We start from the raw sequence: 18,742 nt of genomic DNA on the forward strand, positions 1-18,742 counted from the left end.
TAGTTTTTTTGTACTTCAATTTAAATGTATTTTGTAAACACACTTTGTATACATGTGAATTATATTTTTCCAATATGTGAAAAAAAAAGAAAAGTTTTGGACAGTCCTCTCCTCTCTTTTCACTGTGTGTGAAAAGAAAGTTTATATTTTTTTTTTTAAAGGTTGAAAAAATATATATTTTTATAGTTTCCACAATATAACATTTTGAAAGGTTGAAAGGAAAATGTATTTAAAAAGTTTCTAAACATAAGTTTGCATCATTGATGTACTTGATGAGGACTCTGCTGTACTCTATTGTGCTTTCATCTACTCAGTTTTAGGCTTCTCTGTTCTCCCCTCTCCCCCCCTCCTCCCCTCCTCCCCTCCCCTCCCCTCCCTCTTCCCCCCCTCTTCTCCCCCCCCCCCCTCCCCTCTCCTCTCCTTCAAAAAGGTGAGTTTCACCTAAAGGTGAGGAGTTTGCATGCCTGTATTATTCATCTGTGTCTTTGGCCATAAAGAGTTTAACATGGTCCTCTGTTACTACACACACATGAACCGCAAAGATCATTTTATTTGTCTTACAATAATTATCTTGGTTACATTCGTATATAAACTTTCAGATTCCTTTAGCATTTACAGGATGACGGTTGTGACGTTTATCAAAGACTACATTTCTAAACCATAAAAAGATGTGTAGGACCCACATGAACAGCTGGAACAGGAACGACAACATTGTCATTTCAAGAAGACAAATCCACTGATTAATATCCAGACTTTTCCTTTCCTTCTCACGAATCAATCAATGATTAGAGGGAAGTTCTCTTGTAATCACATCAAAATCACCCAGAATGCAACAGGCTGACTGAACCCGTGGTGTGTTAGTCAGTAAACAACTTCCATTTTTAAGATTATTTTTGTGCATCAAACAATTCCAACCCAAGAGTGAAGTCAGGTGTTACATCCTAACTGTTCCTCAGTCACCTGGGGCCACGTCCACACTAACAACAAGTTGAAATGACAGGAAAGACTTTAATAAGGAAGTGCACTAAGGGGCATCATGTGACACCTTCGAGGGGGCGGGGCTTAGGGAAGGAGGACGAAGCCAGAACCCCTGAGGGTTCTGTATCGCCATGGAGATAGACTCTACAGCATCTGAGGGTTCTTTATCGCCATGGAGATAGACTCTACAGCATCTGAGGGTTCTGTATCGCCATGGAGATAGACTCTACAGCACCTGAGGGTTCTGTATCGCCATGGATATAGACTCTACAGCACCTGAGGGTTCTGTATCGCCATGGAGATAGACTCTACAGCATCTGAGGGTTCTGTATCGCCATGGAGATCGACTCTACAGCATCTGAACACAAAGGTGAAAGGTCGGGCCGTTCTGCAGGAGTGGGAGGAAGAGAGTGACTCGTGTCTTAGAAACCCAGCCGGACTCGACGTCACGTAGGGAACAACAGGAAGTAGAACTACATGGTTATCGTGTATAAAAGAGCATAAACATGTTGTCATAAAAACTCAAACAAAAAAGACACAGAGAGTAGAAAAGAACTACAGTACAGCGGATAAGAACATGCTGATGTTTCTGAACCACAGAAGAAAAGGCATCTTAGATCATGTTAACGACAAGCAGGCGATGATGAATATGGCGATGATTGTGTGATAGAGGGTTTTAGAGAGAGTTCACCCTGACAGGTGAGAAAACAGCTGAGCTGAGACAGAGATCCAGTCAGACAGAGAGAAGGAGGAGAGGAGAGGAGAGAAGGAGAGGAGACGAGGGGAGAGGAGAGGAGAAGGGGAGAGGAGAGGAAGGGAAGAGAGGAGAGGAGAGAAGGAGAGGAGACGAGGGGAGAGGAGAGGAGGAGGGGAGAGGAGAGGAAGGGAAGAGAGGAGAAGAGAGGAGAGAAGGAGAGGAGACGAGGGGAGAGGAGAGGAAGGGAAGAGAGGAGAAGAGAGGAGAGAAGGAGTGAGGCATCCTGATGAAGGGTTGTGGTCCTGGTCTTCATCACACCTCTGGAACAGAGTGGTCCATGGCTGAACGCAGGAGACCACTGGACATCCTACACACACACACACACACACACACACACAAAGGTTGATTTGATGTTCCGTGAAGTAAGGTGTTGTAACTGTACTGTGTGTGTATGTGCCCATTTAGGACGCTTAAGCCCCGCCCACCAGGAAGTGACCTCACCTCTTGATCATGTGTTCATAGATGAACTTGGGCATGATGGTGATGGTCATGGTGGTGGGAGAAGTCGTGAGGATGTCTTTGATCTGGGCGTCCTACACACACACACACACTATTGTCATAGCAGCTTATATGGGCGAGAATGTTTATGAAAAGCTTAGATTATTATTTAGGTAGGCTGTTAGGGATTGTCAAATGGAGCAGAACTAAAGAATTCTGATGTACCTGTACTTGTTAGAAATGGCAAATAAACTTGAAACTGAAATTGAAACTCGTGACTCAATTTGCTAACAGAACTAGAGCTACGGCAACAATTAAATGAAATAATAACTACGACTAAATCAGTTGCATAGCAAGTCAGACAGTAAGACTTGAGATAGACTTGATAAGCCAAAAATGACTTAACATGACTTAAAATGACCTAAAGATTGACTTTAAATGACATAAAGTGACTCAAGATTGAATGAGAGAATGTTGAAGTGTTCTGTGCAGCAGGCTGTGAGTCACCTTGAGCCCGATGACGTTCTGCCCGTTGATCTCACAGATGTAGTGGTCGGTCAGGAGGCCGTTCCGCGCGGCCGAGCCGTCCTTCACCAGCGAGGTGATCTTCCCAGACTTGAACACAAACCCCACGTGTCCGGAGCTGTCCTTGTGCATGGTGACGGTGCGCTGGAACGGCCTGCACACACACACACACGTTATAAACAAGTCACACACACAGTCTCTTAAAAGACAAGAAAAGTGAAGCCTTGCAGTGTGACCTGATGACCAGCAGGGGGAAACAGATCTGAAGTCACCATGCACAGATCAGTCAGACCCAGAGCCTGTTTAAGGAGAGCCTGCCCACTCCCTATTAAGCCCCATTGTACCGAATTTTGTTGCAGTTCCACCAGAGTTCCACTGGGAGTGATCGTGGTCGAGTGCAGAATGAATGCGAGTCTATGGAGCTAAACCGCTAAATTAGTCTCTTTCACCTGATTTTCGTTGAGAAATATCAGATTTGATTGTAGTTTTTGCATGTTCAACATGGATTATAGGTCAAAATTTGAATGAACGAGTACTTATATCCTTTCAATTTCTTACAGGGTGAGTCGTTGTTGCCCATAACACGCTAGACGCAGAATGTCAGAGCATTAGCAACAATATTAGCAAACCAAAAATCTTTCGAGCACAGGGAAAGCCTAACCTGTCAGCTGTGTTGTTGAGGCCTCGAGAGAAAAAAGGAAGTGACCAGAGCTTGCCGTAATGCGGTATCTCTGGCCGTACAATGTGTATGACGTCATTGACATTTTAAAAGGCTTTGTAGAACAAAAGGCGACTTAAAAAAAATCTGACACCCAGCAGTGTGTATTTGTTTTGCCTCCCCTTTCCAATTCAACATTCAAATTACTAGACAAAAAATTATATCCTGAGAAAAGTGGATTTTGAGGGGTATAGCTCCATAGACCTCCATTCATTCTGAACTCGACCGTTAGCGCCCTCATATATGGAACTAGAGTGGAACTGCAGAACCCGGAAGTTTCCCGAGAGTGGGAGTTCTCCCCATATTAGACATTCTCTGGTCAGACCTCTGGAAGCAGCAGTGTGAGGTGGGCGGCGGTGCTGACCTGTCCCTGACGATGAGCTCGATGCGGTGCTCGGCTGCGGCCTTCAGGGCCTTGTGGGCCTTGTCCAGGCTCCAGCCAGCACAGTTCTGACCGTTGATCTGGAGGACCTGGTCCCCAAAACGCAGACCTGCCAGAGCTGCAGGAGAGTTCCCCTGGACCAGCTGGATGAACACACCCTGCACACACACACGCACACACACAGTTTACTTTGTGAAAGCTAGGAAGTGATAGCATGGGGGAGTCTGCACGTGTGAGTGTGTGTGTGCACGTGTGTGTGCACGTGTGAGTGTGTGTGTGCACGTGTGTGTGCACATGTGTGCGCGCGTGTGAGAGCCTCACGTTGTCGATGGCCCTGAGCCGGAGCCCCACCCTGCCCTCCTGGTCCTTACAGAGCACCACCTCTCTCAGACCAGGACGGATCTCAGCACGCCTCACCCCCACGTCAGCCCCCGTCACCGGGCGCACCATGCCCCCCAGCATGCCCCCCAGCCCCGGGGACAGGGACACCTGCTGTACAGGGGAGGAGGGAGGGAGAGAGAGGGAGGGAGAGAGAGAGAGAAGGAGGGAGAGAGGGAGATAGAGAGAGGGAATGGTGTAGAAGGAGAGACAACATGAACATTCAGGTGAAGAGGAAGTGTTTCCTCCCAGCAGAGTGAAGGCTGAGGAGAGCTGCCACCTCAACATGATGACTGGACAAGCAGTGACCAACCAACACACTCACACACTCACACACTCACACAGGTAGTCTCTTACATTGTCGCCCACGGGCACCAGGGCCATGTTCCTCTGGACCTCGTCACTGTTGAGGCTGAGGCCCATGTACTCCCCCAACTCCACCAGGTTAGGGTAGAGGCCTGGAGGGAGAGGAGAGGTTAGAGGCCTGGAGGGAGAGGAGAGGTTAGAGGCCTGGGGTTAGAGGCTAGAGGACAGACTCAGGCAAGGGGACTAGCAGACAGTGATTCATCTGACCCGTCTACAGGCCACACACACACACACACACACACAACCTCTCTCACACAACCTCTCTCTCTCACACACACACAACCTCTCTCTCTCACACACACACAACCTCTCTCACACACACACACACACAACCTCTCTCTCACACACACACACAACCTCTCTCACACACACACACACAACCTCTCTCTCACACACACACACACACACACACACAACCTCTCTCTCACACACACACACACACATACACAACCTCTCTCTCTCACACACACACACACACACCTACACAACCTCTCTCACACACACACACACACACACACAACCTATCTCTCTCACACACACACACACACACATACACAACCTCTCTCACACACACACACACACACACACACAACCTCTCTCTCCAGGGCTCCAGACTAACTTTTTCCCTTGGTTGCACTGGTGCACCTAACTTTTTTATTTAGGTGCACCAGCACAAAATTTAGGTGCACCCACATTTTTCCTTGCGTCGCCACAATTTCAAGGTCATCTTTTTATCACGCTCCATATACATTCATATATATTATGTAAATGACCTTAAACAAGAATAAGGTGTAGGTAAATATTGGTTTTATTTGACGCACAATTAAACTGTATCTAAAATATTCTTCACTGAGCTGCTAAAAGTGCTTCACTGAGCTGCCAAACTAAAACATTGCAAGCAAAATAAAACATTTTAAAATAGAAAGTGCTACTGTTTAAAAGTGCTTCCCTGAACTGAGACCTAACATTTCATGGCTCAACGTCTTATAGCGGGTCCCCCCTTGCTGTCGCATGCCCTTCAGATGGCCAACACCTGTAATTTGGCTTTCTTGCCCTTTGGCCTTGGCTAAACCAGCTTGCCACACTCTCCCTAGCATCAACATCCTAGCCCCATGGGTTAGCTCCATGGCCCAGCTCCGTAACTCAGGGGTGGCCAATTAATTTTGACAAGGTGCCACATGAGAAACCAGAAATGTGTTGGAGGGCCGCATCAACGATAACTTGAACTTAATTCTGCTCACTATTCATTTTCCCCCATTGTAAAAAGCAGTAAAGTATATATTTTGATTAGCTGCTACTGGTTATCAGAAGAATAAGGATATTCTGTAAATATTTATATAAATATTTTACATGTTGGTCAACTAGGAAAAGACTATCGAAGTAACAGTAAAAACTTAAATAATCATTACATCAGTGTTTCATTTTATTTGTAACTAGTTAATCTTCACCAACACTGAAAAGTTGTTTTGCAGTTTGTTAAAGATATGCAATTGATCAACTTTATACAAAAAGCAATACTTTTTTGCAGTTCATTTTGTTATGTGAGAGGAATCCAGTGGGCTTGAACAAGTGCATCGAAATCTGGCTGAATGTCTGAGGTGGATATGCGAAGGACAGCTGACAGGTGACATCCGAGTGTGCAATTTAACTAGCAAACCATCAGCCCGCGCCCACTGAATCAGTCAAGTTCTTATTATGTCCGCGTTTTTTCTTGAGTCCCTTAGTGCCGATTCAAATTGTAATCCTTCAACACAGCGACCTGTTCTCCAAAACTAAGAACACAGCTTTGACTTTGACCTCAGTAAACAGATACTTAGAAGTCCATGTCTTGTTAAAAACTCTACATTCTGTATCAACCTTTCGTTTTTCATTTTCGAGGGCTAACCACCTAACTCTCCTGTCGGTGAGGTTGCGCAAGCGCACATATGTAAATTGCCTGATCACTAGTGTTTCAGGACTACATATTTACAACCGCTCAACACATTTATTTATTTTTAATTTTAGATTTACCTCACGCGGGCCGGATTGGAACAGCCTGTGGGCCGGTTGTGGCCCTGCGGGCCGTACAATGCCCAGGTCTGCCATAACTGATTCTCTGGTGCTCAGGTCGTAATTTCACACAGAGCAGTGTAGGCCTACAGGAATATCTGGACCACAGCCAATCAGAGGCAAAGACCCGCCCCATCTCTGTCTCTGATTGGTTTAGACCACGATATGATCCAACCATGAGTGCGAGTTCCGTCAAAGAAGAAACAAACGCTTCGTTCCTGGAGAGGCAGCGGATGCGAGGAGGTTAGGTGCACCGGTGCGACCTAGTAAAAAATTGTCGCACCCGTACAAATTTTGGTCGCACTCTAGAGCCCTGCTCTCACACACACATACGGAGTGAGGGGATAGTGGAAAGAGAGAGGTGACAGAGAAGAGATAGAGAAGGAAGTGGATGAGAGAGGAGGAAGGAGGAGAGGAGGAGAGAGGAAAGGAGGAGAGAGGAAAGAGAGGAATAGAGGGAGGGAAGAGGAGGGGGGAGGAGAGAGGAGGAGAGAGGAGAGAGGAGGGGGGAGGAGAGAGGAAAGAGAGGAGGAGAGGAAAGAGAGGAGGAGAGGGAGAGGAGGAGGAGACTTGGTCCGGAGCCATGTGGGCTGCAGATTAGTGATGATGTCACACCACTTCCTGTCTGTTCCCTTCAGTCCCAAGGAAAAACAACCTCCCTCCCTCCCTTCCTCTCTCTCTACTCTCCTTTCCTCTCTTTTTATTTCCCCACCCCGCCCCTCAAAGTCCCCTCAGTCTCTCTCTCTTGCCCTCCCTCAATCCCTCCCACTCCCTCTCTCTCGCTGTCTTCAGTTCAAGGTCCATGCCATGTGGAACATTCCCTCTTTGTCACTCTCTCCTCTCTCTTTCTCCTCCCCCCCCCATCCCTCCTCCTCTCCTCCCTGTCCCAACACTAGTGCCAGGCCAGCTGTCTCCATAGCGACTATGGCTGACTAGGGAGAACAAAACCACCCCCATGGAGGGGGAGAGAGGGGGAGAGAGGGGGAGAGAGGGAGACAGACAGGCGTAGAAAGAGAGAGGGAGAGGAGAAGGAGGGAATAAGAGCAGAAATGTGTTCGCTAGCCTCGGTGGCCTCTTCAAACTCTTATTATTCTGTTCTTTCATTCCCTCCCTCCCTCATCTATCCTTCCCTTCTTCCCTCTGAAGAACGGTTCTCTGCAAACTCTCCAAATACTTCCCTTTCATCTCAACTCCATCATGAGCCGAGGAGGGGCGGAGAGAGAGAGATTAACTCTCTCGCTTTCTGCATGTCTCTCTCTGCTCTCAATAGCTCTCTGCCACATAGCCCCCCCAGGCTTCCAGAATAGACCCCACACAGTGAGAAACAGGCAGAGAGAGAGAAAGAGAGGGAGATAGAGATAAATGGTTGTAGGGTTGTAGCTCTGCATCTCCTGGTCTGTTAAGAGGAGGCCTCAAAGCCTGGGACTCACTTGATCCTGGAGCCTCAAGGCCAGCTGCCGGCTGGGGCTGGTAGGTCCCCTCGGGGTATGTCCCCTCTGCGATGGCTGGGAAGGTAGAGGTGGTCTGGACAAATTGGGCCTGGGCCTTGAGGAGGAAGAGCCGAGGAGAGAGGAGGAGAGGGGGAAAAGGTTGAATATCAGCTGCTTGTTGCTGTGAGACTGATTCCACATTACATAATACACATCTAACTTTATATACAAACTATCAACCCAAGATGTGTGTGTTCTTACCTTAATGACTTTGTCCACCTTCAGATCCTCTAGGGATGGATACAGCGACATGCTGGAGGAAGAGAGGACATGCCTTGTAAGATTGTGTAGGTGTGTCAGTGTGTGTGTAGGTGTGTGTGTGCAGGTGTGTGTGCAGGTGTGTGTGTCGGTGTGTGTGTCGGTGTGTGTGTCGGTGTGTGTGTCGGTGTGTGTGTAGGTGTGTGTGTCGGTGTGTGTGTCTGTGTGTGTGTTAGGGTTAGGTGTGTGAGCGTACCTGCACCGCGAGCGTGCGCGCCCGTTAGGCAACACTGCACCGCGAGCGTGCACGGTTGTGACAGTCTGAAAGGCCTGGCCATGCAGTGGAGTCTTAATGAGATTCCTGCTTTTCAATTTAGTCTTTCACCACAAGCCTAATCCCCATTTATCCATACCTCTGTAGAGGAGGAGGAGGTGGAGAGAAAGAGAGAGAGGAGGAGGGGAGGATGGAGAAGAGGAGGGGGGGTGGAGATGGAGAGGAAGAGAGAGAGGAGGAGGGGAGGATGGAGATGGAGAAGAGGAGAGAGAGAAGGGGGGGTGGAGATGGAGAAGAGGAGAGAGAGGAGGAGGGGGGGGTGGAGATGGAGAAGAGGAGAGCAGTAAAGGAAGGGGTTCAGAGAGAGAGAGAGAGAGAGAGAGAGAGAGAGAGAGAGAGAGAGAGAGAGAGAGAGAGAGAGAGAGAGAGAGAGAGAGAGAGAGAGAGAGGCTGGCTCATGATGAGTGGTGTTGTCTAGGGACTGAGTGGGTGAGAAACCTGCCTGGTTAAGTTGAACAGACTCCCTCTCTCATCTAATCTGGCTTGAGGTTCAACAATCAAAGAGATTCCACCATTCACAACATTCCCTCAGAGAAGTGAGTTCTTCACACACTGTATTGTTATAGCTATAGCCTAGCATTACGCAACAGGCCTTTAATGTATTATCATAGGGCTAGCCTAATTGAAGGAGATCTTAATTGTATTACCCATTTGCACATCTGATCCTTGATCGTCTGCTGTGTTTGAAGGTTCTTATGGGAGGAAAACATGTGTTTTGGCCCAGGTGTTAAGGTTGGCCCATGTGTTAAGGTTGGCCCAGGTGTTAAGGTTGGCCCAGGTGTTAAGGTTGGCCCAGGTGTTAAGGTTGGCCCAGGTGTTAAGGTTGGCCCAGGTGTTAAGGTTGGCCCAGGTGTTAAGGTTGGCCCAGGTGTTAAGGTTGAGACAGAAAGGCCCTAAAAGAGAACTTGCCAGCTCTGGGAAGTTTAAACAAACTTTCCATGGAGTGACGGAGTGACCTGTCATGTGACTGTGTGTCGAGGCTGGTGATAGGACAAGGTTGACCTGTGCTGTTGGGAAACAGTGAGCAACATGACAAAGCACTTTCCTCTTTACTGGAAGTGGAACGACCACAGATCAACAACTCCTACTTACATCCATTAGGATGGGGGGGGGGGGGGGGGTGAAGGACAAGAGGAAATGAAAGTAAGTGGGAGGAGGAGGAAGGAAAGATGGAGAAAGAGAGAAACAGAGGGAGAGGGGGGGGAGAAAGAGAGAGAGAGGGAGAGAGAGAGAGAAAGAGAGAGACAGAGAGAGAGAAACACAGGGAGGGAGAGGGAGAGAGAGAGAGAGAGAGAGAGAGAGAGAGAGAGAGAGAGAGACCCAGAGAGAGAGAGGGAGAGACCCAGAGAGAGAGAGAGAGAGAGAGGGAGAGACCCAGAGAGAGAGAGAGAGAGAGAGAGAGAGAGAGGGAGAGACCCAGAGAGAGAGAGAGAGAGAGAGAGAGAGAGAGAGAGAGAGAGAGAGAGAGAGAGAGAGAGAGAGAGAGAGAGAGAGAGAGAGGGGGAGAGACCCAGAGAGAGAGAGAGAGAGAGAGAGAGAGAGAGAGGGAGAGACCCAGAGAGAGAGAGAGAGAGAGAGAGAGAGAGAGAGAGAGAGAGAGAGAGAGAGAGAGAGAGAGAGAGAGAGAGAGAGAGAGAGAGAGAGGGTTGTGACGTCAGTGAGCCAGCTGACTATGAGTGTGTCTCCATACCTGGAACTGTCACACAGGTGGCCAACACCTGGACACCTGCCATGACAAACACACACACCTGTCCCTACGGCCTCTCCTTTCAAACACTACCTAACACCTGCCACGACAAACACACACACCTGTCCCTACGGCCTCTCCTTTCAAACACTACCTAACACCTGCCATGACAAACACACACACCTGTCCCTACGGCCTCTCCTTTCAAACACTACCTAACACCTGCCACGACAAACACACACACCTGTCCCTACGGCCTCTCCTTTCAAACACTACCTAACACCTGGACACCTGCCATGACAAACACACACACACACACACACACCTGTCCCTACGGCCTCTCCTTTCAAACACTACCTAACACCTGGACACCTGCCATGACAAACACACACACACCTGTCCTACGGCCTGTCCTCTATCACTACCCAACGTGGCGACAACACTCAACATTCCGTCTCCTAGCTGGCAACAGCTCCACTTAAACAAGGTTTACATAATCTCCCAGGAGAAATGAATCCTAAACCTCAGCACTGGAGTTACGACAGTGAGGTTTATCTCAGAGCGTAGGTCTGCCCTTCCCTCAGAGAGACACAAACAGACACGAGGTTCATGTTCCGTCTGATGTTTCCTGTTTCTGTTCCCGGTGATTGTCTGTCAACTGATAGCTATAACCTGTACGTAGCTGTAGACTGAGTGTAAGTATAGACTGTATCTGTAGACTGTGTAAGTGTATAGACTGTGTAGACTGTGTAAGTGTATAGACTGTAGAGTCTGACATAGGAAAGAGGAAGTCAGGGGCACACGATCATCCCACTGCCAAGACCACAGATGATGCAAATGCCCACATTTCCTCCCACGCACACACACACACACACACACGCACACGATAACACATCTAACTCCACCCACATCAGCTGTAACCTACACCGTAACAAGCCTACTCCCACCGTGCATCCACAGTGTATTAGGCTCTACCATGTCAAACATCAACAAGTCTCTCTCCTACGTATAAAACAACCCCTACGGCAAGTTCTCATAGTTGCTCAATCGATCCAGTTCCTCCTCGGTGTGGGAAAGAACCCACTCAGACAGACGCAGCGACCAGTCAGTCAGACGGCCGCTCACAGACCCTCTGTTTTCCCCTGGATCGCTCCACACACTGGCCAGTGACTCACTTCTCCCTCGCACAAACATGCCATTATGAAACAGAACAAAACGACTCCTTCTTCCTCAACAGTGTTTATGTTTCTTTTCTCTTTTTTGTTGCCGCTATTCAGAACCCTGGCCTGGGAGGATTCAGAACCCTGGCCTGGGAGGATTCAGAACCCTGGCCTGGGAGGATTCAGAACCCTGGCCTGGGAGGAATCAGAACCCTGGCCTGGGAGGATTCAGAACCCTGGCCTGGGAGGAATCAGAACCCTGGCCTGGGAAAATTCAGAACCCTGGCCTGGGAGGATTCGCTGGGGGAAATGTAAGAGTGTGGCACACACTCGCGTTATCTAGCCTGGGATGAGGCAAAGCATGTCAACACCTCCCCCCCCCCCCCCCCCCAGACCAGGCCAAGGACAACAGAGGGCCTGTTTTTGGACTACAACCTCACCTATGGAGGCCTTCAGCCGGGTGAACCATACAGCAGTGTGCCTCCTGCTGGGGTATCAGCTGGATGAGTCTGGCTCTGCGGCTCAGCCCTGAAGCCTGTCCGGTTCAAACTCCACTGGGCCGAACGAATCGACTGGAGGCATGAATAATGTAGTCCCCTTGGAAACGTATTCAGCTTTGCTGACATGAAAGGAGGGGGCAGGGTGGGAATCACGATGGGGGGTGGGGGGGGGCTGGTCATGAGGTATTTTCTGGAACTTGCTTTCTCATGTTCGGTCTGGTATCTTGAACACCTTTTGTACCTACCGGTAAGTAGGTACAGGCCACTGTTACATAACATGTCCCAACCCAAAGACATAACAATATCCGGCTCAACTCCACATCCAGGTGTCTAAACTAAATTATAAATAGAAAATAACCTGACCTGGCTACCTAGTTGACGCCAATTTTGACCGGTCACTGATAAGTTCTCAGACATGACAATGCTGCTGTTACACTGTTTGTAAACACGGATGTAACGTTTGGTAACACGGCAAATCTGTCAGATATAAAATATTCTGCGTCTCAATATAAAGGCCTTGTTGTGAGTTTAGGACTAAAATCTTTGATGTGTTACCACCACAAACTGCCGACTTCAGTGCATCCTGATCTTATCTAAATCGCCACATGATTTACATGTCATCACCAAGCTAGCTGGCTAATTAGCCATATCGAGACAATTTAGCTCCTTGACTAGCTAGTTTGGAAGGAACACATCAAGTCGTTGGTAGAAATATATTTAAAACAATACGCTTTTTCGTTAACGAATTACAGGCCACAGCAGGTAACACTGCTAGCTAGCAGACGTTAGCATTAGTCTGTTGTAGTGTTTATCCTCGATAGAGCTAGCTAGCTAGCTACGTATACGTATACGCTTGTGCTAGCTAATAGGCTATTTAGTCTGGCAAAGAAAAACTGCATTTATCACTTTGCTAGTGACCCTGTTGTTACTTAAAGAAAATATGGATGGATATATATATATATAGCTTTTGAGCTAATGTGCCAAATACAAAAACTCACCTGAAGGTTGAGGTTGTCGAGTTCAAAACTTTACAAATATTTCCCTTAAAATTTCCGTCTGACACAATAGCTATTAGCTAGCTACTTCGTACTTCTTTCGCACCGTCAACAAAGAGTCTACAGGGGTATTCTGAAGTCACCACAACCCGTTTCCTGGTAGACGAAACTCAGACCAATTACTGCTGACGTCAGACCGTCACCGCCTACAATTTCTATTTGTTGATATATTGTGTAATCCATAAATATCTCGGTAGTTTATGCTCCTAATCACACGGAAAACTAAGGAAATGTATTAATGCTATATTTATAGAGGCTCCATCAGCATGACTTTTATTGTTAGGGTAACCTCCACTTGAAACATGATTTCCCCAGAAGTGGTCTCGAACAATGTGATGTTGGCATGGCAAACTTCAAAGAAACGCAAGAGGCCTAAGGACGTTATTGAAGTTCAGAAACTGTTCTCACTGTAATTCCTTATCTAAAGAAGGCAAATCTAGAATAGTCAAAGGGACTGTCGTGAAATCAGGTTTACCTGGATTATTGCCAATGGAAATTCCAGCGACGGGCAGAAAATGTCTGAAGTATGAGTCAACATTTTCTTTCCGCGTGTCATTTAAGGGTAGGCATATCTGACCCCCCACCCCTAACGGTGACCACGAGCATGCTTTTCACAAACCATAACTCACCACATAAAACATGGTTTTTGTTTTTGATCAACAATAAGAAAAACCGGAAGAAGAAGAGGAGACCAGAGGCGTTGCCCCAAACAGGAGAGCACTTTATTGCAACGGCAAGATTTAAATATTCATCATTGGTTTTATCCTGCACACAGCATGTAACTCAGCACACTACAAAACGGGAAGGGGAGGGGCGAAGTGCCAGGCCCAGGACCGCGCGGCTGTCGCAGGCCTCGAGCAGCCAAGGCCAGCAACAGACGGGCTTCATACAGCTCCTCCCTCCAGTGGTTATCGAACATAACTTTACTTGATTTGCTCAGGTGAACAGAGCGACTGGTTTGTTGAGGCAGGTTTGGTGGTGCGAGCTAAGAGGGGAAGGCTTAAGCTCAGGGGTTGGAGAGTTAGACTGCAGATCAAGAGGTTGCAGGTTCAAATCCCCACCCCCCTTCCGGTACATCGCTTTGGCTGAAGGCTTCAGCTAAAGAGAATACTTTGTTATTATTATGACATCGACAGAGATCTGCTCTACTGGTAAAGTGTAAAAAAAAAAAAAAGATTCTGCAGTTAGAAAGTTTGGCATTTGAGAAATTCCCATCGTAGGTAGCCTACACAAAATATGTTAGGTATAATAGGTTTGACTTTGAAAAGCAGAATGGAAAAGTAGGCAGACTAAAAGCTATAAAAATGCAAAGCTTTGAGATAGGGGAGATGGAGACATGTCTAGCCAGGACAGAGGCACATGTACAGTTTACAGCTGTTATTAAATACAGTACTTGGCTGTTCCTAGTGGACAGCCCTCTATATCCTATTAAAGATCATTAACAACTAAAATCAAGAACGAAAACACTTCACTGTCTGATTCTATTCTACCAAAGGTTCAGGTACATTTCCGTATCAAACTAAGTTCCTGTTTTAAACAGGCATCCTATTCTTGGTTCTTCCCTCAACACTAAAACCCCATATATTACCAGACTGCTTTTATATTCTGTTCTTTGTCTTAGCTGGAACAGAGGTTCAGAAAAAATGTGCTTTTTAAAATATTGTCTTGGGTTGGTTACCATCGTGTTGTAGCCCTCTAACTGTGTCAATGTAAACTCTTAAAACTGATGAATGTCGTTGCTAGTGAGTCATTGGTGTTTTGTATTACTCATAATAACCACAGGTCTTCACAAAACAAATGCAGAATAGCATTAAAGCACAATATTTAAAAACAGAAATTCAAGATTAAGAACCAGGAGGTTTTGTAAGATTATGGCCCACACATTGGTTTTAAGAAGAAGAATGTGAAAATAAAGTAGTGAATCACTGAGAATAAAACATCACAGACTTTCATAACATATGGATGAAACAGCGAGAGTAAAGTGGTGTAACTCAAGGCTGGAGCATGCTGCACACTGTCCTCTCTCCAGTCTGCAGCATCAAGTCACCTGAAACACACAAGCACACACAGCAGCTCCATTCAGACACAGTAACTGTGGGATTACAACAGAATAGAACAGAATAAAACAGAATGGAACAGAATAACTGGAGGCCAACTGACAGATCTGTCAGCAGATAATATCTGACTAAATTGAGACTTTGTATACGCATTTTATCTGTGATATTCTTATTTGTGTTCACTATACATTTATTAAGTGGCTACTGCAGTCCAAATGTTATTGTTTCACTGTACGTTATGGTTGAACTGTAGTATTCTTTTTTGGTTAGCGGTGTCTGGTAGCTGAGACCTCCAGATATTGTAAAACTACGCACTTCTGCAACTATAAATACAAATTCATAAAATTAAATGTCCAATGTACAATTTTAATAATGAAAATAACATACAAAATAAGTAAATTAAATGTAATCTAAATATACTCACGTCAAATAAACGTCAGTTGGTGGACGGCTCATTCCAGGCTTAGCAGCTCCACGTCGAAGGTGAGCGTGGCGTTGGCCGGGATGATCCCCGGGTGCCCCTTGTTCCCATACGCAAAGTCAGGAGAGCAGGTCAGCTTGGCCCTCTGCCCCACGCTCATCTGCACACAGGGGACACCGGAGGGGTCATTTTACTCACTGGGTGTTTACATGGCTCCTTCACATGAGAGCGGACTGATCGAAACATTTAGTCAGTCATTTAGCAGACGCTCTTATCCAGAGCGACTTACACTAAGTACAAGGACATTCCCCCGAGGCAAGTAGGGTGAAATGCCTTGCCCAAGGACACAACGTCAGTTTGCACGGCCGGGAATCGAACCAGCGACCTTCAGATTACCAGCCCGATTCCCTAACCGCTCAGCCACCTGACTCCCTAAATACTCTATGGGTTTAGCCAGTCGCTCCTGCGCCGGTCCTGTGGTTAAGAACCAGAGTGGAAAGGAACAGGATGCAGGGTTGGTGGGACACAGGCAGGACACACCCCTTACCTGCACGTGACACAGGCAGGACACACCCCTTACCTGCACAACACCCTCCTCCCAGCCCCGGATCACTTCCTGTTTACCGATCTTGAAGCGGAAGGGCTTGTCCCTGTCTCGGGACGAGTCGAACTTACGACCGTCAGTCAGGGATCCTGGGAGGGGAGGGGAGAGAGCAGGAGATGGGGGGGAGGACATGAAGAGAGAGGAAACAGTCAATAAGTCTTCTCTCAAACACATCCTTCCTTCCTGCCGTACTGTGAGGAACACGACTGCATCAGTAAATTGTGGTCTCACTTTGATCAGAGACTGTTCCACCCCAGGCGTGAGGCAGGCTGGGCAGGGCCTACAGACTACTGTAGTCTGTATTAACATTTATGTAGTATGTAGTACTACAGTAACATGTCTGTAACAGACATGTTAGACATCTCCATACCAGCTAAGACAGACCAGTCCTTCCTTGTTAACTCCACCTTTAATAACACACACAATGGCGAAGACAACCTTACTGCATATAGACCTGCATATAGCTGCTTGTCGTACAATACATGACATATCATGTATATTTTGTAACTGGTTAGGGAAGCAGCCATTTTCCCTGCTGTGTGCCACTGAGAAGTCAAATTAAGAGATTCCAAGGATGTCCGAAATAGCGCGTGCAGCTGTCTTGAGGGAGTGGAAGGCAGAGCGACGGGCTCGTGTTATCTACCCCCAACATCGCATCCCCTGTCTGAAACCGTTTTAAAAGGCGATTAGACTGGAGTGAAGGAGGAGAGGAAAGGAGGGAGGGCGAGAGGGGGCGGGTATGTGTAATCTCTGGCGCGCGCTTCTGTCGGGCACACCAGGGGAGCTAGATAATATGGATTGTGATCCAGGTCGGCGGAGGAGGGGCGCGTGGGTGGCCCAATTCAATGACCGGGTTTTGTCGCGGTATGGTGCGTCTCTCTCGTTCTAAATGGCGATGCCAACTCTCACGACTACACATATTACGAACGTCAAACAAACGCAAAATGATTCGGCTACACGTTGTAAAAAATTCACTTTATTGATCCTGGTGGCGGGTATTTAATTGAACTTCGGTCTTTTTCCAATAGCCTATAGTCGATAGCCGAAGTTAGATGGTCATGTTTGGAAATGCTGTTTGTGGAGTAGAGTGTGTGTGTGTGTGTGAGAGAGAGAGAGAGAGAGAGAGAGAGAGAGAGAGAGAGAGACAGAGAGAGAGAGAGAGAGAGAGAGAGAGACAGAGAGAGAGAGAGAGAGAGAGAGAGAGAGAGAGAGAGAGAGAGAGAGAGAGAGAGAGACGCAATCTCCGTTCCACGTGCCTTCAGAACACTTCATGTAGGCACAGATCCGGGTATTATTTCAAAATTACATAATCCAACACCGTGGAGGCTGTGTTAGCAAGAAAGCTCGTGATCACATATACATTATTATAACAAGTAGTAGAACAGATAGGTTAAGACGTGTCTGGGCGTGTTCTCCTCCCACGCTTCATATCTAGTAGCGGGTCTTGTTTTGATTACAATTAAATCGAAACAAGAAATCTCTTGGAACAGTCGCCCAGACAGCGATAATCCGTTCTATCCAACCTCTTAGAAGTGTAAACAGCCCTGGCCAATCCTACACTCACACTCAACAAATCAGACGGTCTTTATAAATCCACACTGTTTTGTCTGGGATATCTGTCTCGACTCTGAACCCCGGGGCGGCGCACCGCGCTCGAGACAGAGACCTGTTGGATAAACCCTCTACTGGGATCAAAGGAGCGCAACGACATTAGTGCACATATCATACACTAACGCATAGTTGGACGATAATTGTAAAACTGTAACATAACTAAAACCGAAAGCGGTATTTACTCCACTTATGTTTACGCTACTTTTACGCACGACATGATTCAACCACGTTCCAACCTATCCAACCTTCGAATTCCAATGAATGGAAATAAAGTCCTGTAACGGACACCGTTTAACGATGAGGGAATGCATCCGCTGTGCACGTGACTACGGGGCCTGTAGAGTACGGAATTTGGGCCACTAAATGAATGATTAATCTATAGCCGTGTTTAGGACGCGCACACACGCCGTTTTGCTGCCAACGCACTTCAGAAACTTACCAACATAATGCACCACGCATGTCTGCCCCTTCTTAGGGAACGTCCTTCCTGTTGGAAAAGGCGCAGATAAAAACAAGATAAGGCACACGAGCAGGAAAGTAGACGCAGAGCGTGATTTTTCTGCACAGAAATGTGACATGACGAATCAAGATCCGTTATGAAGCGTAAAATGAAAATTTAAAACATGGAGTGGTTTTACCATCGCCCGGGGTTATGGTCTCGATTTCGACTCCCATTTTTGTCCGTTAATGTCCCTGCACCCTCGCTAGAGATTCTCCCGCAATCCGCTGCTCCAGTCTAGCTGCCAGTCTAGGACTGGAGCGTCTGTCACGTGACGGGTACGTAGCTTTGAGGCTGGGGGGTGGGATGTGTGGGATGGGGTGTGTGTGTGTGTTTGGTGGACTGTGGGGTACATTTCCGCTATTCCACTTTTTGTGAGCAGTTGATATTCGCATGAATAAAGTATTATATAAATACTTATATAATTAGAAAACATCTCAAACCAGACAGTCCGTCTCCCTGACGACCTGTATTGTCGTGTTTTTTAATCTGACTACATTTTAATTCTAAAACGTTAATTAGTAAATATCTATCC

The 18,742-nt window shown here is 47.1% G+C and overlaps 2 protein-coding genes across 3 annotated transcripts; both read right to left on the reverse strand.

The window, feature by feature from the left end:
- Positions 1 to 530: 530 nt before the first annotated feature.
- On the reverse strand, positions 531 to 13,094 carry sdcbp2 (syndecan binding protein (syntenin) 2). 2 transcript variants are annotated; one of them, XM_067239216.1, is made up of 9 exons: positions 12,959 to 13,094; positions 8,283 to 8,334; positions 8,022 to 8,136; positions 4,534 to 4,634; positions 4,120 to 4,287; positions 3,781 to 3,956; positions 2,681 to 2,852; positions 2,177 to 2,268; positions 531 to 2,042 (listed from the first exon to the last, which is right to left on the reverse strand). In XM_067239216.1, the coding sequence occupies exons 2-9, from the start codon at positions 8,331 to 8,333 to the stop codon at positions 1,988 to 1,990; spliced, it is 930 nt and encodes a 309-aa protein (XP_067095317.1). In that variant the 5' UTR covers position 8,334; positions 12,959 to 13,094; the 3' UTR covers positions 531 to 1,987. The 2 variants fall into 2 exon arrangements, with proteins under 2 accessions (XP_067095317.1, XP_067095316.1); XM_067239215.1 differs by having other exon boundaries at positions 4,120 to 4,290.
- A 1,482-nt stretch (positions 13,095 to 14,576) lies between these two features.
- fkbp1ab (FKBP prolyl isomerase 1Ab) lies at positions 14,577 to 18,458 on the reverse strand. The gene is made up of 5 exons (XM_067239633.1): positions 18,347 to 18,458; positions 18,148 to 18,195; positions 16,074 to 16,186; positions 15,497 to 15,653; positions 14,577 to 15,062 (listed from the first exon to the last, which is right to left on the reverse strand). The coding sequence occupies exons 1-4, from the start codon at positions 18,381 to 18,383 to the stop codon at positions 15,525 to 15,527; spliced, it is 327 nt and encodes a 108-aa protein (XP_067095734.1). The 5' UTR covers positions 18,384 to 18,458; the 3' UTR covers positions 14,577 to 15,062; positions 15,497 to 15,524.
- Positions 18,459 to 18,742: the final 284 nt, after the last annotated feature.

Source organism: Osmerus mordax, chromosome 7 (genome assembly GCF_038355195.1).
Source record: "Osmerus mordax isolate fOsmMor3 chromosome 7, fOsmMor3.pri, whole genome shotgun sequence".
NCBI classification, from domain to species: domain Eukaryota; kingdom Metazoa; phylum Chordata; class Actinopteri; order Osmeriformes; family Osmeridae; genus Osmerus; species Osmerus mordax.